Genomic DNA, 26,737 nt, shown 5'->3' on the forward strand with positions numbered 1-26,737 from the left:
ACTGTTAATCTCCTGCTTATAGCACATAGAAATAAAACCACGTTGTACATTTTACTCATACATAATCTGTTCAATATTTAATACTCCATATTCCATATTCCATATGTCATATATTTTGAATATATATATATATTTTTATATATAATATCTGCATGTATATTTTCTATTTCAACATGTATATTTTCTATTTTATTTTCTTTTTCTTTCTATTCTTGTTTATTTTGTAGTTTTGTTTTATTTGTCTATTTTGCTGCTGTAACAAAAACAATTTCCCAATTTGGGATCAATAAAGTACTATCTTATCTTATCTTATCTTATAGCACATAATATCAATCTACTGAAGTAACGGCACCACATGCAGTCACATGACTTCTGACGATGCCTGCTGTTCACGTTCACCCGCAGGTATATAATGCTAGCATTCTGTCACTTAACTTCGTGAACACTGACAACGTTTTTGGAATTGCTAACAACTTAAAATACGCTAGCTAGCTATCTCCTAACTAGTGAGCAACCTACAGCAGCGGTAAATCATCTGCCTAATCGTAGCTAAAGCACACAATACTGTTGACATGTCAGAACGTAAATTCTATGCACTTTACATGCTCAAATGTAAAGAACTGTCAAGTTTCTCTCATTGGTAAAGACTAGCAACAGCTAAACAGCTCATAACACACAACTAGTGTGAGTATCTCTGCGTACCTCTCATGTTCCAGTCAATTTGTATGCATGCATGTAAAACTGTAACTACAATAAGCAGATCAACTGCACTGAGCACTGAATAGTACTCTGTGTCTTTTCTTGTTGTAAATACTGTCTCTAGGAGGAGAGCTAGTTAGCTGTTACACTGAAACAGATTTCACATAACTGTATTAGGTTGGTTGGACACAATAATATTAAGTTGAACCTAATATTTTGTATTTAAAGTTAATATTATTGCTTTGAACTAACCTAATACAGTTATGTGAAATCTGTTGACATATTACATTTCATTAAAGTCAATGTTTCAGTTTTCTCACAGCCCGTCCACACAGCGGCGTGCGTTGAAGCTTGCTCCATTTTTTGGAATATGAGGAAATGACCTGCGGTGTGCCTCTCCCAGCATACACGCGGTTTGATTGGCTGCATAAACGGGATTTGATTGGCTGACGCTTCCACCGAAGCTTCAGAAGCTTCAAAAGTTGAACATTGCTCAACTTTTGCAGCCTGAAACGCCAGCAAAGCTCCGCTCTGCTTCCCACAATGCAGTTCGGCGAAAAGTGAGGCAAAGTGAGGTCACCCCATTCAAAGTGAATGGGCAGAAGCGTTGGAAGATTTTTTTAACGCTGCTGTGTGGACGTACCGTCAGTGTGGCAGCTTCTCAGTGTCTCGCAAGCCTGGGGGCTCACTGGACCAAAGTTGAATCCCCCTGGGCCTAAGAATCGAGGATTTTTGTATTTTGTAATTTGTATTTTTAACTAAACACAAGTAGCAACTCTGAAACTCATGGTGTAGTTTGTGTAAAGCTGGTTGAAAGAAAGCGACAGTGTCACAGTGAGTATGAAGAGTGTCTCCTTCTGAGCAGCACACGGAGGTTTGTACAAGTTTGAACCAGGAACCAGGAATAGCGGAGGACAAGAGCAGGGGCGCAGGTGAGATTTTTTAAATGGGGGGGGACGAAACAGAGAAATTATTTTCACGATATTTACTTACTATTTGTTTTATTATGTGTTTTACAATCATAACATTAACCCCTGGGTGGGCACATCCGAATTATCTAAGATGATTTAATTACAACGATCATATGAAAAAATGTATATATTGAAAGAAATGATTAAAAAAAATTAAAAATAGGGGGTCGGATCAGCATCCCCCCCGTCCCCCCCACTATCTGCGCCCCTGGACAAGAGTAACCAACAGTTGAATGTGGTTCTGATGTGAGCTGCAGGGCATCCGATGACCACACAGCTGCGGATTCAAGTGTTGCGCTCTTTAGCCCCCCAGGAGTGGAACTGAACATTCAAACTGACATGTCATTAACAACAGTCTGTGTACATGTGGAAGCTTTATAGTTTCAAGACATTGAATACTATAAAGGGGAACAAATCCCATTATAAAATAGGCTAGTCATTTGGAATACATCTCCTTGAAAAGTTTCTATACAACCTTCATTGCTCGAGCATATAACAGCTAAAAAGGCTCCATTGGACAAATGACGTGTCAAAGGGCTCATCACATGTAAAAATGCTGCATGTACAGTGTTACAGTGTTACAGTGTTACAGTGTTAAATGAGGCTTACTGGTCGGGGGCCACCACAGAATTAGTCTCATTCAGGTAACACTCGGATTCAAAAGTTGGTTGAGTTTATTCTGTTAAAGACACATTTCGCTTCATGTTGACTGCATTTGTTTTAGATTTAAAGATTCATAACAACATATTAGAATGTTCTAAATACAGTTTGTAAAATGTGACATGTCTGTAACACATGATGTACGCAGCAGAGTACAGACGTGTGTGTGTTGAGTGTGTAAATGTGTGTGTAAATGTGTGTGTCTGTGTGTGCGTGCGTGTGCGTGTGCGTGTGTGCGTGTGTGTGTGTGTGTGTGTGTGTGTGTGTGTGTGCCTCTTGTTTTGACAGCAGAGACAGCAGGGCTGGTTGTGAAGTCTCCTATCTTTGTAATCAGGACACAGACACGTACAGTAATATTGAAACAGTACACACACAACCGCATGGCGGATGTTACACACACATACACACAATAGTTATGCAGAAAGGAAACACCCACACACACGAACACAAGCACTCAGTGAAGATGTGAGTCAGCAGTCTCTCTGTCCTCCTTCAGTCTGAAGCTGGTCCAATTTCTCTCTCCCTGTGTGTGTTCCTCTCTCCACCTCTTCATCCCTCTCTCCTGTAATGAGAGAGAGAAATGGATCAGATCCAAAAGGAGAAAAGTTAAACCAGATGTGTCCTGAGTGAATGGGGAGCTTTTACTGCTCCCTGTTTCTGAATATTATAAAAAAGCTGTAAAGAAAAACGTGTTGAGCTGCTCTGTACAAGTTGATCACATTTCCATCTGCAGTGCCATACAACACAACACAACACAACACAACACAACACAACCCAACCCAACCCAACCCAACCCAACACAACACAACACAACACAACACAACCCAACCCAACACAACACAACACAACCCAACCCAACCCAACCCAACCCAACACAACACAACACAACACAACACAACCCAACCCAACCCAACCCAACACAACACAACACAACACAACACAACCCAACCCAACACAACACAACACAACCGGGCCCTCAGCATTAATAAGGACTGGATGGATGGGATTAAAAATGATTATTTGCTGTATCCAGGTGTGCATGGTTCTTACTGTTGAAGCTGCAGACAATGTTATAACTGGCTGCAAACAAAAAACAAACATTATATAGGGAAATCATTCTTTAAATGACTTCAATCATTTCCTATAGGCTTTATATTTATATAACCTGCAACACATCAAGTACAAGGTTCAAATAATCATTCATCTGAAAATCCACTATAGCGTTTAAGCAATTTGTATAGTTCCAGTCGTGTTGTCCATTGTAGTGGAGATAAAATGAAGATTGAATAAAGACATGAAACAAACAGATGAAGACACATGTCTCTATCAGAGAGGGAAGATAAGCTGGAAAGGCATCGTCTGAGTAGAATCTGATCCTCTTCAGAGATCTCAATCATCATCTTCACATGTAACAATGTCTGCTTTGATTAGAAACCCTTCATCTCCACGACCAGCAGCACGGCTTCATGCTACTGTGGCTCTGTCCACTTTGGTCCAGACTGAAGTGTTTCAACAAAAATGTAATTGAATTAAAATAACATTTCAACAAGTGAATTTGGAATGTATACCGACCTTCACTAAGAATGTAGTGATCGCTCGACTTTTCCTCTGAGGCCACAATAAGGAATACGTTTGAGGAGTTTTCAGATGATCCTACGGTGTCCGACTCGTGCAGCGTTTTGTATTTGCAGTGTTTGGTTCATGCAGCTTTTAGTAAGCGCTGCGCATGTTTCCTCAAGTTTGTGAAGATGTTTCGTCATCTCATGTGTTTTGGCACATTTGTCTTCATTTGTGTTTCCTAATGGAAATATTTTACAACACGCCACTTTTACTTTTGGTACTAAGTATATTTTGATGCTAATACTTTTCTACTTTTACTTGAGTAACATTTTGATTGCAGGACCTTTACTTGTAAAAGAGTATTCCTACAGTCTGGTACTTCTATTTTACTCAAGTACAATATCTGAGTACTACTACTTTGACTAAAGTACCAGATCCAAGTACTTCTTCCATCTTTACCCTTGCTCTTCTTCTATGCTAGTTTTGTGTCTGACCTCTTCCCAGCCCCCCCTCTCGTTCACTGGTCTCAGGTGGGTTTGTGCATGGGGGGGGGTCAGATCAGCATCAGATTACATTGTAAACAATAGTCCTCTGTTCCTTCTCTCCTTTTGCATGCCCTCCTTAGCCTCCTCCTCTTTTACCCCACAGTAACCCGCCCGCCCCACCCCCCACCCCCCAGTTAACACACCTCACTCTGTTCCCTCTCAGTTCCTGTTCTCGTCCCTCAGGATTTCATCTCAAGTATTCAGTGGTGGCACAGGGTTATGAAAATCACTTCTGTTTGACCTCTACAGGGTAAAAACTGTTTAGTGTTGGAACTATCTATTTTTAGAGAGACCTTGATAAATGATTTAATAAATTAAACCAGAGCAGCTGCATAACTCATTATGTGATCTAAACTTCTTAAAGAGCTGATTGCATACACGATATTAGGACTAAAATAAATCCTGTATTCCATTGGTTGTAACAATCCTACACACACACACACAAACACACACACACAAACACACACACACACACACACACACACACACACACACACACACACACACACACACCACACCACACCACACCACACACACACACACACACACACATACACTTTCACTCAAACGTAAGCCCCCTTATCAACCTCAAGGATCTTTCTTAGCACATTCTGCCACCAACGCCATCCCCTAATGTCTGCTGTCACGAAAAGGTGTTTACCTGCGTTTTTATATAGCACTTTCTTTCTGAGCAAAGGGACTCAGCTCTGTGAAGCAATTGTGTTCTGCATAAAACAGTTTTTAAATGTGTCCTGGTCTGTGATTGTCATTTAGGTGTGCCTTGGTTACCAAAGAGGCCTGCAGGCCAGGAGGGGTCACACACACTGTTGTATCTTGTTCTGTTCTGTTAGTTAATTATGCATTTTCCTGCCATACAAAGTTAAATTGCAGCTGTGTTATAAAGTGACGTGACAGTTAATAAACCAGTTTAGCCTTTAAGTCTTAAAGTAAAGAAACAAAAATTCCCAATATTTCGATCAACATAAAATCTAGACTAGACCAATTTATATTCAGTTAAATGCCAAATACAGTTATGTGTAATCTGTTGACATAATACATGTAATTGAAGTCAATGTTTCAGTTTTTTCATTCTTAAGTACTTCCCACTTCTGCTAAAAACTTAAGAAGCTAAAAAAGTCTTGTTTGTGGTTCTCTACTCTCCTCATCTCCTCTGAGCTGAATCTAGATCCTTCCATACACACTGTATATAGGCCTGTCCCAGATTAGAAACTGAACTGGGTCAGTTCTTCCAGGGCTTGACCCACTGCAGGGACAGCGTCCAATAAAAGCCTGTCCTCTGTGAGGAAGTGTGCTGAGAGTACAGAGAGAAGTTCATTCTCTCTTATTTTACTTATCACTTTCAGTTCTTGTCAGGTATATGCAGAGGTGGAAGAAGTACTCAGATCTTGTACTTGAGTAAAAGTAGAAGTACCAGAATGTAGGAATACTCTGTTTCAGTAAAAGTCCTGCATTCAAAATGTTACTCAAGTGAAAGTAGAAAAGTATTAGCATCAAAATATAGTGAAAGTAGCGACAGTAAAACTAGTCATTGTGCAGATTGGTCCATTTCAGAATAATATATATGATATGTTTTATAATGATTGATCATTAAAGTGTTCTCAAAGCTGGTAAAGGTGCAGCTAGTTTGAATGACTTTGTATACTGCAGGGTAGCTTGTGGATTTACTCCAGGTGGAACTAAAGTCTGATTTAAGACTTGATTTCTCCAGATCTGTAAAGTAAGAAGTACAAAGTAACACAACATTGAAATACTTAAAGGGGACCTATCATGCAAAATGCACTTTTGTACGTCTTTTACTGTATACATGAATATGTGTCCCCGGTGTTCCAGGGAACTCACCAAGTGTCAGAAAACACAACCCTCTCTATTTTCCTCCATACCCAAATCTCTAAAAAAGGGGCTGCAACGGATCTGATAAAAACTGATCCAGATTTGAACACTTTCCTGACGTCAGGACGGTGGCGCTACGGCTATTGGGCCAACTCCACCAATCAGGAGGAGACAGCCACGGCCATTGCCGTTCGAAAGCGCTGGAGACGCTGTAGTACATATGCCAGGCCTGTAGATGGTGCTGTTCTCACTGAATCAGCCCTTGCAAAAACAGAGCTAGAAATTGTCAAATTGAGCAAAATGAGGCATGGCTAAAATGCATGATCTGTTTGGTATTTTGAAAAAAAAAAAGTATAAATATGCCTTATATAGGTATGGTCCTACACTATATTATTCAAATATAGCATGATAGGTCCACTTTAAGTAAAGTACAAGTCTCTCAAAATTGTACTGAAGAACAGTGCTTGAGTAAATACACTAAGTTACTTTACACCACTGTGCTTATGTTAGACCTGCACAAATCAGTGTTTAATATGAAAAATGGACATAATTACATCATGTAAAGTAACCAGAGTAATTCAGTTTTCAGTTTCAGTCAGCTCTAGTTCTCATTCATCTCATTGTAGCAGGAGCTGCATTACAATTATATTCATCGAGTGGAGATAAAATGAGTCCAAATGAATGCTACATTTTCTCGATGTCTTCAGGATGTGTAATGTGTTTTCTGAACAAAATAATGACCACTGCTTTTTAAGGACCATGCATAAATGTATAGGTCACCAGAGGTGAAAAGTAACTAAGTACATGTACTCAAGTACTGTACTTAAGTACAATTTTTAGGTACTTTACTTGAGTATTTCTATTTTATGCTACTTAATACTTATATTCCTCTACATTTAAAAGGGAAATAATATAATTGGACTCTTTTACATTTATAAACAGCTTTAGCTAATTTACTTTTTAGTTAATCAGAACTTGTCAATAAAATGCTACTTGGTGCAACAATATTATCTAGAAAATTACAAAAATATAATTATACACACCCATAAAGTCTATTTTTCTGCACAATGAGTACTTGTACTTTAAATACTTTAAAGGTCCCATGACATGCTTTTCCGGTTATTACCCGTCCCCTTGTGTGTTATGTAGCTTTTTATGCATGTAAACGGTGTGCAGAGTCACAAACCCTCAAAGTACACCCTGTAGCGAGTAAAACTCTAACACAGAAAATACCTGTCTATGCTGCCCCAGAACGCCTCGTTGGAGATTTCTCTTTTTCCATTTTTTTCTTCCGGGAACCAAGTGATGTAACGATGACCCAATGGACCAATTGGTCCAAATGGACCAATCCGCGGAGCCGTTACGTTAAGGGCTTAACGGCTTCCTCACACACACACACTCAATCTTTTCTCAGCTTCAGCTCCGCGGATTTCTCAGCCTGAGACGGCGGGACGCGGCGAGGCTGTGAGTCTGTGTGTCTGTGTGTGAGCACACACACAGACTCACAACCAGGCTGCAGGTGTGTGTGTGTAGTCGGGCTGGTTTTGGGCTGGGTTTCGCTGAGTCTCGCTGTCTCGCAGACCCCACGCAGCAACCAGGAAACGACACCAGTAATCCAGCTCACACTGTCCGCTCCTCACAGCAGCGAGCCTCGCAACGTCCCGCCAACACAGCACCCAGACCCCACGCAGCATTCTCATCTGTTTGTCATTACTGGTGTCATTTTCTGGTTGCTAACAAACGCCATTGTAACACATAATCACTGATGTTCCGCCTGTAACGGTGGTGGACTCATCAGAACAGAGTGGGCGAGCTGACCAATCAGAGCACACTGGGCTCATATGGAGGGAGGGGGGGGGCAGGAGCTCCAACAAGCCGTTTAGGACAGAGAGTGAATACACATACTATACAGAGATGCTGTATGAGAAACCAATGTGAGTTTGGAACATTGAACAATGTAAATCTATTTTTGTATACCTCAACAATGGAATTATGATCAGTAGAAATGGCCATGTCATGGCACCTTAAAGTACATTTTGCTGATAAAACTTTTGTATTTTTGCTTAAGATTTTTACAATAATGTATACTTTTCCTTAAGTAAAGCATCTGAGAGCACTTCCACCACTGAGGGTCCCATATTTAAGGGGTTTACTGCACAGTGTGCTGCAGGCTAATGCTTTATTGCACTGTGGATGTATACCCCTTGAATCAAACTGTTGTCCTTACACCAGGAGGACCGGGGGGGCTCACGCTCCTGCTCACCACTGCTCTGCTCTCTGTCAGTCCCAGAGTGTTCTCAGTGGTGATGAAGGTGCGGGTCACTGGAAGGCAGCGCGAACCGTCCGGTCACTGAGCGGCTGCGTGGGCCGGAAGTTGTCCCCCAACATCCCATCATTCCCTTCTTGCAGCTCCGCCCCTTTGAAATGGGATCGCAGCCTCCGAAACTCCTCGATCTGAGGAGGGAAGATTTGATTTATTATTAAGAGGCCAAAATGTTGTCACAGCTCCAGATATCAAGGCTCCACACTACAGATCAATGTGGTCAAAGGATCTGAGTTTGCATACCAAAGGATTCCCCAAAACCTCAAACATCCCATACAAGTACGGAAGCCCTGAGAGGCAAGTAAGGTAAAACAGAATCTGATAAACCTTTTCTAAAGGCCGCTACACACCCACCTGAGACCAAAGAACGCGTACCGAAGGCGTCCCGACTTTTACGTCAGCTACGTTGCCTGCGTCGGCTATGCCGCCCGCCTACGAACACACCGCAAATACTTCAGTCGACGAGTGGCAATAACTGTCCTTGCCAGCAGGCAGTGGTAGTGTGAACAGCCAATCAGAGTGATTGCTTGGGCCGACTTTCTCTGACCGGGAGGTGTGAAAAGGTGCCGTAAAGAGACGACGGTGCGGGACACACCAACCTGAGTAGGGCGCCGTGAATGCCCGACTGCCTCTGACGGCCTCTGACTCCCAAAATCGGGTTGGTGTGTAGCCAACTTAAGTCTGATGTTTGTGATTCTCCCCTGTGTTTATAGAACAGGTAAATAAATGTGTTAAAACAGCTTGAAAAAAGGTTTATGTGTAAAAACAAGCGTGTGTTGTTATAGACTCATACCCATTTTGTTACTAGAGGCTGAAGTTGACTTTCTCCATACAATAAATATAAATTAGCTTACATATTACTTTCATAAAAAGAAATTAGAATGATTATCCAACGATTTAAACATAGGATATCTTACATGCCACTCAGGGCTTCCATACAGTGTTTTAAGCTTGTACAGTGCTTTGGAACAGTCTGGTCTCTACAAAACAAGACAATATGGTTTCCTCAGCTCACCACTTCTGCCCTTTGGCTTTCCATAGATACACAGGATCATTGGAGTACTCTATTGGCGCTTTTCCACAGCAGGACCTAGTACGGCTTAGTACGGTATGGTTACGCCTTGGTAGGCCAGGCTCACTTTATGCTGCGTTTCCATTACAGTTTAGGAACTGGGGTAGTAACTATAGTAATGCAGTGTAGGCGGGGCGATCGGTTGTTCGGCGGGCGGAGCGACGCCGTGACGTCATCTTCAATGCGAACCACAAAACCAAAACATCAGCCGTTAGCTGTTAGCACTCAGAGCTCACAGCTCCTCATATCTGTTCAGAAACTAGACAAAAGTTAAACAAGTACAAACCACAGACTGCCTGTGTCATGGCGAATACAGTCGCTGGTTTATTTATGTCTGTATAGGCCGTTGTTGTGAGTGTGGACGGTCGGAGCATATACTGCGTTAGCTTAGCCTGATCGATCCGATCTCCATTCAGAAAACACGCATTTTAAAAGGTTTTTCGCCTGCCGTCTGTCTGCAGACTTGTCAAAGCATTAATTCATGGTTTTTACTAACCGGTATCAGTATGTTGTTACTTCGGCATCATTTTGAAACGTGTATTACAATTAAATCACGGTAAAATATGTTCATTTTGTTGTAGTTGTAGCCCCCTTGCCAGCGATTCTCTCTGACCATTCAGCAGTCGAGTGTTTACGTCACTAGTTTAGCATATTCAGCCCGGTTGTTGGCCCGGTAAGAACCTCGATTTTGGAGGGCCAGAAAAAAGGTGAAAAAGTAGCCCTGAGCCGGAACTACCCCTAGTGGAAAAGCAAAAAAAAGCGTACGTGCTGCAGTGGAAAACACTATGTCTTCAAATATTTGCTCTACTAACAGTCAGAGTGTGAGATGCTCAGCTGATAAAGCTCTTAGTTACCTGGCTGCGGAACAATGAGAAGATTGAGACCCGTGTGGAGGCCCTGATGGCAGATACATACTCTAATGATGTTGTTGTACTAATGACGTGTAATAATATATGATTACCTGAAGACAGCTGACACTGTGTAAACTCTCAGTACTCTCAGCAATCGTTCCTGCTGATTTCAGCTCCTAAAAGCACTACATTGCATACAGAAGGTCTTTACTTAGCACTACAACCACACACATAAAAACAAAGACTATAACCCCTGTGTTGTGCAATATCACTAATGTGCAATAGACATTAGCTGTACAGTGTAAATCCCCCCTCTGTGGGACGAATAAAGGTATTCTGATCTTAAACATTTCTGTGACATTTAGGATAGCCTCTGACTTCCTTTTCCTGTGTTAACCACACAGCAGATGCTATCGATCTGCTTTACTGTATCACAGGGCCAGGCAGGAACAAACATGACAACAGTGTGCTGTCAAGCTGCCAGATTAAAGAAGGAGGGTTTATATCCCACTGTCAAACACCTGTTAGTATAGAAACACTTGCATGCACACACATGCTGTGCACACACACTCTTTAACGGTCAATAACAGGCGGATGTTGGGGGGGTTTGGTGTAGGTAAACAGAACCTGCGGTTTGAAAGCTCTTCTGCTGTTGTTGGTATCTACCTGTGGGACCATGGCACTAACATGATACAGACACACACTTGCACTATTGCCGATATGAAAAATAATAATAATGTCCACTGAGCCATTTTAATGTGGGAAAATGAATGTCAAATGAAAATTGAATTTTCATTTTAATATTGAAATAATGCACAAATGTAAAATAAAGCTACATTTTTTGTATTGCATTTACATTTTCAAAATAGATTTTATATTAGAATATTGTCTATGTAGCAAATTAAATCTTTGATAATGAAAAGTCAAATGCTGTTTTCATTTTGTTATTGTTAGAACATTTTATACAATTTTAACTAATATTGACATAAAAAGAAAGTCAAGTTACATTTTCTTTGCATTACATTTTCCAAATTTGATTTAATATTTGAATATCGTCTGCTTTTCAGTGTGAAATATTGCACTTTAAATTATATTTTTACTCACATAACATTTACATAATGTATATTTGAAAGACAAATGTAATGTTATATAACATACATGACACATTTTATGTCATTGTGGAATTACAAGTTAATATTAACTTCGGGCTTCCATACAGAAGTTTATCAACAGCAGAGAAAAAACGAATGATGTTGTGTGCTTCTTTTGGTTATGTTGGTTTTGCCTAATGTGGATGGAATTAAACAATTGTTTTATTTAAATTATGTTTCCGCCCAAAATATGGCTCCCGATTTAGAGGGAGAGAAGCCCCTGTAATGTTTAGAGCAGCGGTTTTCAAAGTGTGAGGTGCGCCTCCCCGGGGGGAGCCAGAGAGCTTCAGGGGAGGCGCAGCGTGAGAAAAAAATAACAAGAAACAGTGAAATCTAGCTAGTTTACCTCAGCTAACTTTATGCGAGCGGCAGCATGGATCGATTTTTTGTGAAGTTACCTAAAGTGAGAGAGGAGACAGCGTCTGGCAGAAAACATCACTTGCACACTTTTGGCTGTCTGTGGAGACCGAGTTCCCCCACCTCGCCAAAAAGGCTGTGAAAGTGCTCATTCCCTTCACCTCCGCCTACCTGTGTGAGTGCGGGTTTTCCGCATTGACTTTGATCAAAAGCAAGTACCGGTCAAGCAGGGGTGGATCTACCGGGGTGGCTAAAAATAGCCTTGCCACCCCAGCTGCCACCCTAGTTGGCAGCTTTGTTTTGAAATAAAAGTTGTGGCTCATCGGACATTTATGAGAGAAAATCCCTAATGTCCGAGTGCAAGTGAATGCAGCACAAGACGCAAGGCTTGTAACCCCTCCCCCGGCCCTGGCGCGAGTGAGGAAATGTGATTGGCGGTGATTTCATCTGAACGGGACGGCGAAAAACGAGAAGCATTCGGACCCCAAGTACACGGAAAGAATGCGGTATTTGCGGTCTACAATGACAGAGAAGAGACTGTCAAGTTTGGCTGTACTCAGCATTGAATCAAAACGCACTAAAGCTGTTGATCTTAATAAGTTTGTGAGGCGTTTTGCTGAACAAAATGGTAATCGCCGCATTCAGCTGTTATAGGCATGCCAACTTGATGCTCTGCTCACGGATGACTCGATGAGCATAAGAAACTGTTAAAGGTCCCATGTCATGCTTTTCCGGTTATTACCCGTCCCCTTGTGTGTTATGAAGGTTTTTATGCATTTAAACGGTCTGCAGAGTCACAAACCCTCAAAGTACACCCTGTAGCGAGTAAAACTCTAACACAGAAAAGACCTGTCTATGCTGCCCCAGAACGCCTCGTTGGAGATTTTTCTTTTTCTTCCTGGGTATAGTGACGTATTGGGTATAGTGACGTTACGTGCGCGGAGCCGTTACGTTTGGACCAATCCGCGGACTTCCTCACACACACACTCAATCTTTTCTCAGCTGCAGCTCTGCGGATTTCTCAGCCTGAGACGGCGGGACGCGTATGGGGGTTATTCCCTATCTTTATTCAAGAGCGTGGTCTTTAAATTTGAGAGCATAATTTATTGATTTCACTTTCAGATTATGTATTTCTTTCCCTCAAACCCCTGTCATCACACTCAAACAGCCTATACAACCTCAACCTATACAAGTAACCATGTAAGCCATTCTACTGATGCTGGACAGTTTTTCAGTGGGTGCACAATAATAATAATAATAATAATACATTTTATTTTTATAGCGCTTTTCTCGAACCCAAAGACGCTTTACATTTGGGGAAGGGTAGACAGACAAGGACAGGCAATAAAACAACAACAAAACAAAAACAAAACAGAAAAACAAAAAACAAAACAGAAAAGCAGTCAGGAGGAAGTTGGTTGAGAGGGGGGGGGGGTTTATGGGTATACAGACTTGAAGAGATGGGTTTTGAGGCGGGACTGGAACAGGGTGAGGGACTCAGACTCACGGAGGTCTTGGGGGAGGGAGTTCCAGAGCTTCGGGGCTGCCACAGAGAAGGCTCTGTCCCCAAAGCTCCGGAGTTTGGCCCTGGGGGTGGAAAGCAAACCGGCTGAGGTGGATCTGAGGGACCGGGGTGGTTGGTAGAGGATGAGGAGGTCAGTGAGGTAGGGGGGGGCCAGGTGGTGGAGGGCTTTGTAGGTGAGGACCAGGAGTTTGTGTTGGATGCGGTGTGAAACGGGGAGCCAGTGAAGTTCTTTGAGGACCGGGGTGATATGATGCCATGATTTGGTGTGGGTGAGGAGTCTGGCGGCTGCATTCTGGACACGCTGAAGTCTATTGAGGGATGTAGTGCTGATGCCGTAGAGGAGTGCGTTGCAATAGTCCAGGCGGGAGGAGATGAAGGCGTGAATGAGTCGCTCAGCTGCGGGGCGGGTGAGAGAGGGACGGAGTTTGGCAATATTGCGGAGGTGGAAAAATGAGGTTTTTACAACTTGGCGGATGTGGGGCTCGAGGGAGAGGGTGGGGTCAAATATCATGCCAAGGTTGCGTGCCTGGGTGGAGGGGGAAACAGGGGTGCCATCGATGGTGAGTGTCAGGTTGGGGGTTTTGCTGAGGGTGGATTTGGAGCCGATGAGGAGGAGTTCAGTTTTATTGCTGTTGAGTTTGCAATAAATGGCAACATACAAATGAATGTAAATAAATAGCCAAATAATGGATCAACGTTCTCTGTCTAATATGTTTGCTAGCTGTTAGTGTTGTTGCAACAACACTAACAGCAGAAGGCAACGGAGGGACTATTTTATTTTGAACATCATTATTTACTAATAAAAGCTATTTAAATTAGAGTGTGTATTTTTCTTTCATATTGCCACACTTGGTAACCGTTTTATAACGGGCTTCGCGTCGGGCCGAACCACGCCCCCTTAGCTGTGATATACTGAGCATATACCATGGCCTGTCGTGAGCTATTGCTTAAGTATACAGCTCCCTTTCATAGGAGTGTTGAGAGCTGTATCCATACATTCATTTTGCTGTCAAAGTGCTCCAGATTGATGCATTTCACTTCAACATTTTAAAAGAAATCTTCCCGGGGGAGCATGCCCCCAGACCCCCCTAGAGGAGGTGAGGTCCACCCCCAAATAAAGCAGGTTAAAATAATTAAATTCAATACATGTTCTTTTAGTAAACACTGAAAACGGGTCCCACAGACCCAAACAGCACACAAAGGTTAAAGGTAAGCATATAATAATGTTAAAATGTGCTAAATATATACACTGCAAACAAAAAAAAGAGGAGTAAAAGTAGCTCACGACTTGTTTTATTTTTTGAAAGTAGCTCTCATCCTAAAAAAGGTTGGAGACCCCTGTTATAGAACGATACATTTAATAATTTTAAGCTTGGCCTACCATTTTATTGGAGCGATGAGGAACAGGTGGGGCTTGAAAAGGCCCACCTGTTCAAAGTGGGGAATGACAGAAAAAGTTTGAGAACCACTGGCTTAAACCAAGGTGGTAATATTTCAAATGGCTCTTAAATACACGCAATATAGTAATCGTAATTTATTCTTCTGTGAGTTTCATTTCCCCTTCATCCATGGGTGTAGCACATGTCCTGTTTAAGTTGAATCAGTGTGGCTAAATAAAAGACTCACATTAATAATTAGGGATGCCCCAATCGATCGGCCGCCGATCGTTAACGGCCGATATTCACTCTTAGTGTGATCGGTGCTCTCTATAAAGGCCTACCCCTGGAACAACCTAAACTAGTTATAAATGTGTTTATTCTTCACTGTCGGGTCACTCATTACTGGATCAGCGAGCTGCATGAGACGATACTGACAGGCTGTCAGGAGAGAGAGGGAGGGAGAGAGGAAAAGAGAGCGCTTCCGCTCATTTCTCCCGTGTTATTATCCAAAGTTAATGTAAACTTGAATAATGTACTTCATTTGAATGTAATAATTATGTTGTTTGTTGTTTGTGGAAGTGCATCATGTATTGAAAAATGTATCTGAACTTTTCGATCCGTTACGATTATAAACTGAAGCAATATAAAAATGAGCCCCATTAACTGAGTTTTAAACATCACTTTAAATGGAAGATCCCCTCAGACCCCACGCAGCAGCCAGGAAACCACACCAGTAATCCAGCTTACACTGTCCGCTCCTCGCAGCAGCGAGCCCCGCAACGTCCCGCCAACACGGCACCCAGACCCCACGCAGCATTCTCATCTGTTTGTCATTACTGGTGTCATTTTCTGGTTGCTAACAAACGACATTGTAACACCTAATCACACATCAGAGCACAGAGGGCTCATAGGGAGGGGGGGGGGCAGGAGCTCCAACAAGGCGTGTAGGACAGAGAGTGAATACACATACTATACAGAGATGCTGTATGAGAAACCAATGTGAGTTTGGAACATTGAACAATTTAAATCTATGCTAGTAGACCTCAACAATGGAATTATGATCAGTAGAAATGGCCATGACATGGGACCTTTAAGATGATGACCTTACGTGTTTAAATATATTTTTTTGTTTGTGGGGGTCTGCCCCCAAAAAACTGTTTTAAGTCCTGAGAAAGTCATATAAGACGGTGTGTAAAACTACACTGCCCAGCCAAAAAAAAGTAACCACTTTGATTTAACTAGGCCAGTAGGTAAGAGAATTCCCCTGGATAATAATACCCCTGCATTATAGCAACAACAACAATAATAATAATAATAATTAGGGATGCTCCGATCGATCGGCCGCCGATCGTTATCGGCCGATACTCACTCTCTACCGATCGATCGGTGCTCTCTAAAAATGCAGATCGCGAGAGCCGATCGCATGACGTAAAAGGATGACATGACACTTTTCTCTGTGCACGGCAAAACAAGCTCGCCAAAATGGCTTCACCAGTCTGGCAGTATTTTAAGGTGTCCGAAAATGACAATAGAATAGCGGTATGCAACGAGTGTGAAGCAGAAATCCTGCAGCTCCACACGCTGTGACGGACCGGTGAGCGGAGCAAAACACACACTAATGGCGCGTTTCCACTACAGCGCGGGGCTCGCTTTAAGCGTGCCGTGCCGTGCCGTGCCCGGCCCGTTTTTGGTTGCGCTTCCACTTGGCGTAGTTCCGGCTAGCGGGTACTATTTCACAGTTTTTCTGGCCCCATAAAATCGAGGTTCTTTCCGGGCCAACAACCAGGCTGAGTCGGGCTGAGTATGCTAAACGAGAGAGAGAATCGCTGGCAAGGGGGCTACAACTACAACAAGATGAACATATTTGACCGTGATTTAATTGTAATACACGTTTCAAAAGGATGCCGAAGTAACAACATACTGATACCGGTTAGTAAAAACCATGAATTAATGCTTTGACAAGTCTGCAGACAGACGGCAGGCGAAAAACCTTTTAAAATGCGTGTTTTCTAAATGGAGATCGGCTAAGCTAACGCAGTATATCTGTATACCCATAAGCTTTCTGTTTTTTTTTTTTTTCTCTGTTTTGTTTTTGTTTTGTTGTTGTTTTGTTGCCTGTCCTTGTCTGTCTACCCTTCCCCAAATGTAAAGCGTCTTTGGGTCTTAGAAAAGCGCTATATAAATAGAATTTATTATTATTATTAGTATATGCTCCGACTGTCCACACTCACAACAACGGCCTATACAGACATAAATAAACCAGCGACTGTATTCGCCATGACACAGACAGTCTGTGGTTTGTACTTGTTTAACTTTTGTCTAGTTTCTGAACATATATGAGGAGCTGTGAGCTGTGAGTGCTAACAGCTAACGGCTGATGTTGTTTTTCCTGTGGTTCGCATTGAAGATGACGTCACAGCTCCAAAGTTAAGTGTTATTATCCAAAGTTAATGTAAACTTGAATAATGTACTTCATTTGAATGTAATAATTATGTTGGTTGTTGTTTGTGGAAGCGCCAGTGAATGAGCCCCATTAACTGAGTTTTAAACATCACTTTAAATGGAAGATCCCCATAGGCCCCGCCCACTTGATCGGATCGGCGATCGGCCCCAAAATTGGCGCTCGGAGCATCCCTAATAATAATAATAGCAATAATAATTGGGAGGAGGGGCGCGGCTGTTCTTATGTTCTCTGAGGGGAGGCTCACCTTCCCACACTTTGAAAACCCCTGGTTTAGAGAACACTGGAGCAGCTTCAGGCCACCAAGATCCTCTGGGACAGCACGTGAACATTGATGCTGATGCTGCACAATGTGCATTGTCCCTGCACAAAATAGTGAAGGTTCTGAAGGTATCCACCTTAATTTGGAAATAGCCTGAGGCAGGGGTGGGGGGTCATTCTTCTTTTAGCATTTGAAAGGGTCAGCAGGGAGGCTGAATGACTGAAATAAATGTCAGAGGATTAACATCATCAGCCTAGAGTCAGGCAGGGGCTGAGTTACAGCCAGGGGCCACAGCCAGGGGCCACAGCTCACTGGCAGCCAGGCAGGGGGTGTAAAGGTTTCCTGTACTCTACTGAATGGACAGATCCTCAGGTTCATTGGATCTGTGTGGTATGAAAGCCTGCTAGGCTCTGATTTGATCTATACCTTTGATGTGATGCAGGAAGAGAGAGAACAGTGGTTTCAAGCACCTCTTTTCACCCTCTGTCTGAAACCATAGCCCAGTCTGCTCTGATTGGTTAGCTGGCCGACTCTGTTGTGATTGGTCACTAGTCTTGGATGTTAGTTGAAAGCAATAATATTAAGTTTAAAGAGGTTCAACTTAATATGATTGTTTTCAACTAACTTTTTGTGACATTTTTGACATAATGCATTTAATTAAAGTCAACGGTTCAGTCTTTTCAGTGTAACACAGGTGCTGACAGGAATATATTTGATCACAATGGAGTCGGCCAGTTAACCAATCAGAGCAGACTGGGCTCTGGTTTCAGACAGAGGGTGAAAAGAGGTGCTGCAGCACAGGCAGTATGAGAGATAAAGAGCTTTTTGAACATTAAAGCATGGAGACATGTAGAGACACTACATACTGATATACACCTGAACATCAGCAGGAGAGGACTCTTTAAAGTAGAGACACTACATACTGATATACACCTGAACATCAGCAGGAGAGGACTCTTTAAAGTAGAGACACTACATACTGATATACACCTGAACATCAGCAGGAGAGGACTCTTTAAAGTAGAGACACTACATACTGATATACACCTGAACATCATCAGGAGAGGACTCTTTAAAGTAGAGACACTACATACTGATATACACCTGAACATCAGCAGGAGAGGACTCTTTAAAGTAGAGACACTACATACTGATATACACCTGAACATCAGCAGGAGAGGACTCTTTAAAGTAGAGACACTACATACTGATATACACCTGAACATCAGCAGGAGAGGACTCTTTAAAGTAGAGACACTACATACTGATATACACCTGAACATCAGCAGGAGAGGACTCTTTAAAGTAGAGACACTACATACTGATATACACCTGAACATCAGCAGGAGAGGACTCTTTAAAGTAGAGACACTACATACTGATATACACCTGAACATCAGCAGGAGAGGACTCTTTAAAGTAGAGACACTACATACTGATATACACCTGAACATCAGCAGGAGAGGACTCTTTAAAGTAGAGACACTACATACTGATATACACCTGAACATCAGCAGGAGAGGACTCTTTAAAGTAGAGACACTACATACTGATATACACCTGAACATCAGCAGGAGAGGACTCTTTAAAGTAGAGACACTACATACTGATATACACCTGAACATCAGCAGGAGAGGACTCTTTAAAGTAGAGACACTACATACTGATATACACCTGAACATCAGCAGGAGAGGACTCTTTAAAGTGCTGCATAACCTATTCTGAATAGCTTCATGTGTACTCCTGGTGGGTTTATAAAACTCCAGATCCAGAATTAACATGCAACCATTGTTTTCCTTGTCTTGATAAAATGATCAAATGAACCGAACGACAGGTGTGAATCAATGATGCTTGACCATTGATGATTTAAAAGAAAAATATACATTTCGATGCTTTTAGAACTATGTATTTTTGAAACCATACTATCTTGTGATAACCTGGCACTCGCATTACCCACAATGCAACCCTACCAACAACAGTTCTGGTGGAGTTGTGGGTGTCATGCTGGTAGCAGCTAATAGATGTCCATTTAGCCTCCAGCTGAGAGAAGTGGTCTACAGCAGTCTGGTAAACTTTCTGACTCCATACTTATTTCTTCATGTTTCAGACTGAAGTCTTCAGACTGACAGCACACACAAGGCCTTACCTGTAGCTGGGAGATGGTGAGGGGGTAGCGGTAGAGGATCCAGGTCACATTTTCACTACAGGGTGGAGTGGTCAGAGATCCTTCATACACCCAGTAGTCTCTCAGCAAAGGGTCTGAGGGAGGATTCAAAGCGTGTCAGTGAAAGCTGCCCATAGAAACAGGCAGGTATAAGAAAACATGGCTGCCAAAGAGAAGCGGTGATGCCAGCAGTGTGGAGGAACTGGAGAGTTCTAGTTCATGTTCAAAAAGTATATTGTGTCCTTGTAAAGAAAACATGTTATTCTTGATTTTGTTCAAATTGTTTAGGAACATAACAATACATTTCAAATACATATTTATGTATAGATGTCCAAAGCAGCATTTACTCTCATTGTACTAAATAATCACCGTTCCTGAAGTGAGGAGATAATCTTACATATGCACACTGATCAGATGGTCCATGTCAAAGGCTGGTAGAGTGGGTGCTTCACTGCATACTTTTTATATTATATCATCCTAGGGGATTCTGATGGTCCATTTTCTTAAATTAGGCCAGGTTGGTAATAGCAGATTCATTAGGCTCTGCAGCCAAACAAACCATGATTAGACCATGTGTGAGCTCTCTCTGATCGTCTGTCTGTCCTGTTTCTGCGTATGCAAAGTTAAACAAACTGGTGACGTATAATAGAGGTGTAACTGAGCCACACATCTGTCAACACTGACTGACTGAACTCAAACGCTCCACAAGGTCAACCAAACAAGAGCCAAATGCAATATTTGCAGGAAGGATCTCACGCACAGGGAGGAACCTGAGTCCTGCTTCAATATGTATTTATCTGTTCATGTTTGAGTCTGATACTTTAGATTGAGATGAGTCAGGACAGTTATATCTGAGCTTTGCTGCTGCTTAATAAAAACATCATGTTTTCACCAAAAGATTCAGTAAGGGATTCGAAAGAGTTTGATAAACAGATTCCTATCTGGGTTCAAAAAGCCAATCATTTTTACCCATAATTGCAAAGTATTTTATAATGGATAATTATATTGTTATGTTGTAATATTTCACTATTGCTGGGCATTATTTTGCAATTATCATAGTCTATAATAAGTCCAATAGTCTATAATGTGATTAAAGGTTTTTTTAGAGTAAAATAAAATGTTTTGCAGTGTTTTATGTGTTGTTCTTTTATTATTATTTTAACTTTACTTAATTTAAACAATGACCACTAGATTTACTTATCATCCCATTGTAATGTTTCACAACCATTACAATTATAAAAACATTAAGATCCTTGCAAAAACATCTTTAGTAAATGAGCAGTGATTATGATGTAATATAATACCTATAAAGTCATTATAAAATGTTTTACAATGTGTGATGAATATTTAGAAATGCCTACAGTATAAGCAAAGTTTCACAGGACACAGAGCTTATTGCGGCTCATTATCAGTACGTTTATAGCACATTATGGACATAAGAGTCACAGAGGGTTGCAATCTTTCCTCTCACTTGAACTGATAACACTAGTAATACAGTGTAATCTGGCATAAAGAATGAAAGAGCGGACAGAATGATGGTGATCCAGCAGGCTTCAACTATAGCTATATTATAATATGTTATTCTTTCAGAATGTCTAATATATTGATTATACTTTGAAATCAGGTGTGTTTCTGCTCACCAGGTAACAGAGTGTTGGGGTTGAAGCAGGGGATGATCTTGCTCTTCCCCTGATGGTAACAACAGAATGATTTTATGAATGCATAGTTGGTGAAGTGATTATTAATCATCTGATCTGATGATGTGATGAGACCCCTGCTCACCTTGTACTGCAGGTCCTGCAGAACCTCGGTGATGGCCTTCAGACCCAGGTGCTCCTTACCGATCTGATGGAACAACATGTGAGGGTTCAGAGGCCTGAGACTTATCAATGTGCCTTCTGAAGATGACAATAACAGAGGTAAAGACTTCAAAGTTCAAGGAAGATTTAAGTTTATATCTGCTGTATCCGTACAGGAAGTAAACAGGAAATGGAACCCTAAGGAGCTGTGAGGTAGATGTGTTAAATCTGTGGCTTTGGGGGGTCAGGGCTGTCTGCGGGGGGAGAGGGGGTGTCTACTAACTGAAACGTTGACTTTAATTAACTGTAATTTGTCAACAAAATACACATAACTGTATTAGGTTAGTTGAAAGCAATAATAATACGTTTAAATAAAAAATATTAGATTAAACTTAATATTATTGCTTTCTACAAACCTAATATGTAATTTGTTGACAAAATAAAGTTGATTAACGTCAACGTTTCAGTTTTTTAATGCAGATATCTCTCAAAGTGAAGTTTTTGGTTATATTAAAGTGGGGGAAATGTTACCACCAGTTTTTTTAGCAGGGGATTTTAATAGGGAAGTCAAGCCAGAGTTTCAAAGGAATTTCAGCACATGGTGTTTTCCAACAATTCTGGATGAAGCTGTTAAGTCATTTAGAAAAACAACCCTCACAATCCTAGGAAGGAAAAACACGTTAAGGGCACCGACGTGCCAAAGGAGTCAATATTTGTGTAACTGAGGGCTATGCAAGGTCAAATGCAGCGCCAATACTTTCAAATTATTCAAAATCGTTTCACCAAAAACCACACACACACTGCTCCTAACATTTACTCTGAGTTTATTTATTGGCTGAAGCTGTAGGTGTAGCGTTCAGTTTTTGTTGAAGCACTTTATAGCAGTTGATTAACTCAGATGCTTTTTAAGGCTGTTAATTAAAATATGTTGTACTGTCATATTTATTCTACCCTTATTGATGAAATATCAGAAGGACAAATAAACTGTTAGATTATGTTGTTATGGGAGTCTGCACACTGTAAAGCCCCAAATCAATACATCTGTTTGTCTTTATGGCATTCAAACGTTCAATCTGTAAGATCTTCTTCATGCTAGAGCTGGTGATAATGACAGAATAGATATAAGTAGGTAAAGCCAAGTATAGAGGAAGCTGGTTGTAAGAGAGGGGTCACCTTTTTTGAACCACGATGTAAACATGTTTATTTCTGCTGTAAAGTTGGTCATTTTAACATGGGGGTCTATGGAAATTACTCCCTTCTGCAGACTGCTCCTACTGGCCACTAGATGAACTGCAGTTTGAGGCACTTCCTTATTGGCCTCCCGGCTCTACCCCAGAGTTTGCCGCTTGGTGCAAACGCGTTACAACGGCCTAAAGAACCTTCATTAGGACAAACGAGCTACACTATCAAAAACAATGCAAATGAAGAAACATCTTCGATAACACATGCCCAGAGTTTACATAAAATAAATGCATACAATTCTTTTTTTACGTGCAGCTTTTTTTATTTGCAGTGATTCGTTTATGCAGATTTTTTTTTTTTGCCGCATTTTTGGAAGTGTAACAGTGTTTCTCGACTCGGGCCGCTGTAGCGTGTTTGCCCTTGTCGGCCTCCGTACAATGGGGATATCTCCTCTGATCCTTGATGTGAAACATTACCTGCACAAACAGAGCTATGATGACGACTCCATTCTTCTTCCCAAGAGCATCCTCCAGAGAGTTGAACAGAGTGCTGTTCCAGTGAATCAGATGGAGCTGCACACACACACACACACACACACACACACACACACACACACACACACACACACACACCACACACACACACACACACACACACACACACACACACACACACACACACACACACACACACACACACACACACACACACACACACACACACACACACACACACACACACACACAGACGCACAAGAGAGGCCGTTGTGAACAGATGTAGAGAACAGAAGTGAGGCAGCATCAGCTGGGGCTGACTGAGGGCTCTTATGTCAACCTCATAAGAGAAAAAGTAGTGCTAACTTCTGCCCTGAAACACTGAATATCCCAGTCCACAGATCGGTCATTTGTCAGCTCAAAAGCTGTCGTATTTATCTTAATGGAACGAAACAGTGAGATAATTAATTTACTTTAATTAATAAAAGCACAGGGATATCTGAGCTGTCAGCCTCATTATACGTTGTTTTTTATCATGTTTCTTATTGAGCAATAAATGTGTGGTTTTCAAAAGAGTTCAAAAGCTATCTTGATAACAGAGGTCAACACTTCAACGTTTAAGGAATATTTAAGTTTATATCTGCTGTATCTGTACAGGAAGTGGAACCCTAAGGAGCTGTGAGGTAGATGTGTTAAATCTGTGGCTTTGTCAGGGCTGTCTGCGGGGGGAGAGGGGGTGTCTACTAACTGATACGTTGACTTTAATTAACTGTAATTTGTCAACAAATTACACATAACTGTATTAGGTTAGTTCAGTGTTTCTCAAAGTGGGGGCCCCTGTGAGGTCTCTCTGTGGGGCGTGAGAGACCAGGAGGAAAAATGGTTATGAAAAAAAAAGAAAATAATTATTGATTCGAAAATAATATGATACAGTACAGTACAAGTACGTCTGGGTCTCTGTGTTTCATTCAAGCCCGGCTCTGTGTGTGTGTGGAACGAGCCATTTTGTGTGCGAGCGAGAGACAGAGAGAGAGAGCGCACCGGTACTGGAGATCGTTGTTGTTAGCTTCTGGTGCTAGCGAGCTACGCTAACGGACATAAGGAGCTTTTTCCACAACAAGGTGGAGGAGAGTCCTCTCCTGTCAGACTGAGAGGCTCAGTGAACTAAAGGACTCTCTGAGTGTTTAGATAACTTTAGTCTAAGTCAGGGGTCTGCAACCTTTTTGATATGAAGTGCCATTAAAACATTTTTATTTTATCAGCGTGCCGAGGGGGGGGGGGGATGAAGAGCTTGACGCTCGTGAACTGTCAACAGGAGGGAGCGGGGGGATCCTCACTGCCGGGAAGCAGTGTGTGGACCTGTCAGCGCATCTTACATTAGGGATGCTCCGATCGCCAATTTTGGGGCCGATCGCCGGAATCAGTATCGGCCGATACCGATCGAGTGGGCGGGGCCTATGGGGATCTTCCATTTAAAGTGATGTTTACAACTCAGTTAATGGGGCTCATTCACTGGCGCTTCCACAAACAACAACCAACATAATTATTACATTCAAATGAAGTACATTATTCAAGTTTACATTAACTTTGGATAATAACACGGGAGAAATGAGCGGAAGCGCTCTCTTTTCCTCTCTCCCCCTCTCTCTCTCCTCTCTCCCCCTCTCTCTCTCCCCTGACGGCCTGTCAGTATCTCATGCAGCTCACTGATCCAGTAATGCGTGACCCGACAGTGAAGAATAAATATATGTATATCTAGTTTAGCTTGTTCCAGAGGTAGATAAAATAGCTAAGTGTGTTAGGTCTAACTCTTGTGTGTTTTGCTCCGCTCACCGGAGCTGCAGGATTTCTGCTTGACACACGTTGCATACCGCTATTTTACTGTCTTTTTCGGACACCTTAAAATACTGCCAGACTGGTGAAGCCATTTTGGCGAGCTTGTTTTGCCGCGCACAGAGAAAAGTGTCATGTAATTTACGTCATGCGATCGGCTCTCGCGATCGGCATTTTTAGAGAGCACCGATCGATCGGCAGAGAGTGAGTATCGGCCGATATCGATCGGCGGCCGATCGATCGGAGCATCCCTAACTTACATGATGCCGAATTTAACAAACAAATTTAAATAATTGATTTAAATGGCATAATAATATGGACGATCGTCCGTTCTGTGATTCTCCAGAACACACATGGCCAGTCCGCCCCTGTGTAGCATGTTATTTCGATGAGAGATGAGCAGATCGCCACTGGGCTTTCAACTAAAGACACAGCAGTGACGTGCGGTGAGGTTCATGGCTGGTGAGGCACTGACTCACTGAGTCAGATTTACAAATATTATATTTTGACCTTAATCGAAATATTCGGTTATTTTCAAAAGCTTTTTTAGTCTGATGCTTCGATTCATTTTAAACAGACCGTTCAACAAAAGGATACCCAAAATCTAAATATTGGATTGTTCTTTCTTAGTAAGATCCCATTTTCATTACAGTTGTGGTCTTACCTTGACTTGAAGATGAAGTCCATGCTATCCTTCTGGACAACAATCTCCATTACTTTTTTGTAAAAGTCCTCCTTATCTTCCTGTAGTTTCAAAAGTCTAGTTTGTTGTTTGCGTCTACCGTCTCTGCGTAGAATTACAGTAGCAACAAGAACCTGTGGGCTCACGTGCGCCCCCTTCAGTGCGGCAGAGGTTATGGCTGCCTCCCCTGGTGCTTTTTTCATTGCCGTTGTATGATGAGACCAGCGAGCCTAAATATCATATATACATGAAATAAGTTATTTAGAGACTATGGATGGCGAGGATAAATGTAATAAAGGGATCTACAAACATTACATTGGTGACATACAGTGAGATGGTAACAGGCATGCGCTTAGTGCCAGCTTTCCAGCCAGTTTCTGTGGGGTGATGCATTCTGAGGTGAGGCAGATCTCATCTGTGCCTCACCTTACCCCACAGTAAATGGCTTGAGCGCACTCACAAAATAAGTGCCCGCGCTAAATTAGTGCCCGTGCTCCAGCAAGTTACTGTGGGCTTACGAGAGGCAGAGCACGTCCCTGCCTCACTTCTCATCGCTCCCGTAGCGAAGCTCGGCAAATTTGCTGATTTTGACTATAAAAAGCGATTGGAATCATACATAAATCACACTTACAAGACAGATCAGTGGAGACATTTTATTATTATTACTATTTAGTTTTTCTTTAGTTGTTTTTCCGTTACATTGGAGTATGACAGGTGAGGCTCTGCCTCCCCTGACTGCACGTCGCTGAGACACAGCCACGCAAAAACTGCAGTATTTGTGCAGCTCCTTATGGGTACTGCAATTTGTAAAGTGCTTTCCTCCATGGTGAAACGATCAGCACTGCACTACGGAGGAAAGTGGCAGAAAGTTGCCTGGAGTTAAAGAGAGCGGGGCTGCGTTGCGTGCATGGCTTCC

At 42.0% G+C, this 26,737-nt stretch overlaps 1 protein-coding gene across 3 annotated transcripts in view; it reads right to left on the reverse strand.

The window, feature by feature from the left end:
• Positions 1-2,326: 2,326 nt before the first annotated feature.
• Positions 2,327-26,737, reverse strand: part of ca8 (carbonic anhydrase VIII) — a 50,074-nt gene continuing 25,663 nt past the window's right edge. The window contains exons 4-9 of one of the 3 annotated variants that reach the window (XM_034119772.1): positions 23,289-23,384; positions 21,614-21,676; positions 21,472-21,520; positions 19,814-19,926; positions 8,550-8,740; positions 2,327-2,892 (exon numbers count right to left, since the gene is read on the reverse strand). In XM_034119772.1, the coding sequence (XP_033975663.1) occupies positions 8,606-8,740; positions 19,814-19,926; positions 21,472-21,520; positions 21,614-21,676; positions 23,289-23,384 (456 nt within the window). In that variant the 3' untranslated portion in view covers positions 2,327-2,892; positions 8,550-8,605. Of the gene's footprint in view, positions 2,893-8,513; positions 8,741-19,813; positions 19,927-21,471; positions 21,521-21,613; positions 21,677-23,288; positions 23,385-26,737 lie in introns of all 3 variants that reach the window. The other 2 variants (XM_034119780.1, XM_034119788.1) reach the window with 2 other exon arrangements.

Source organism: Trematomus bernacchii, unplaced genomic scaffold (genome assembly GCF_902827165.1).
Source record: "Trematomus bernacchii unplaced genomic scaffold, fTreBer1.1, whole genome shotgun sequence".
Taxonomy (NCBI): domain Eukaryota; kingdom Metazoa; phylum Chordata; class Actinopteri; order Perciformes; family Nototheniidae; genus Trematomus; species Trematomus bernacchii.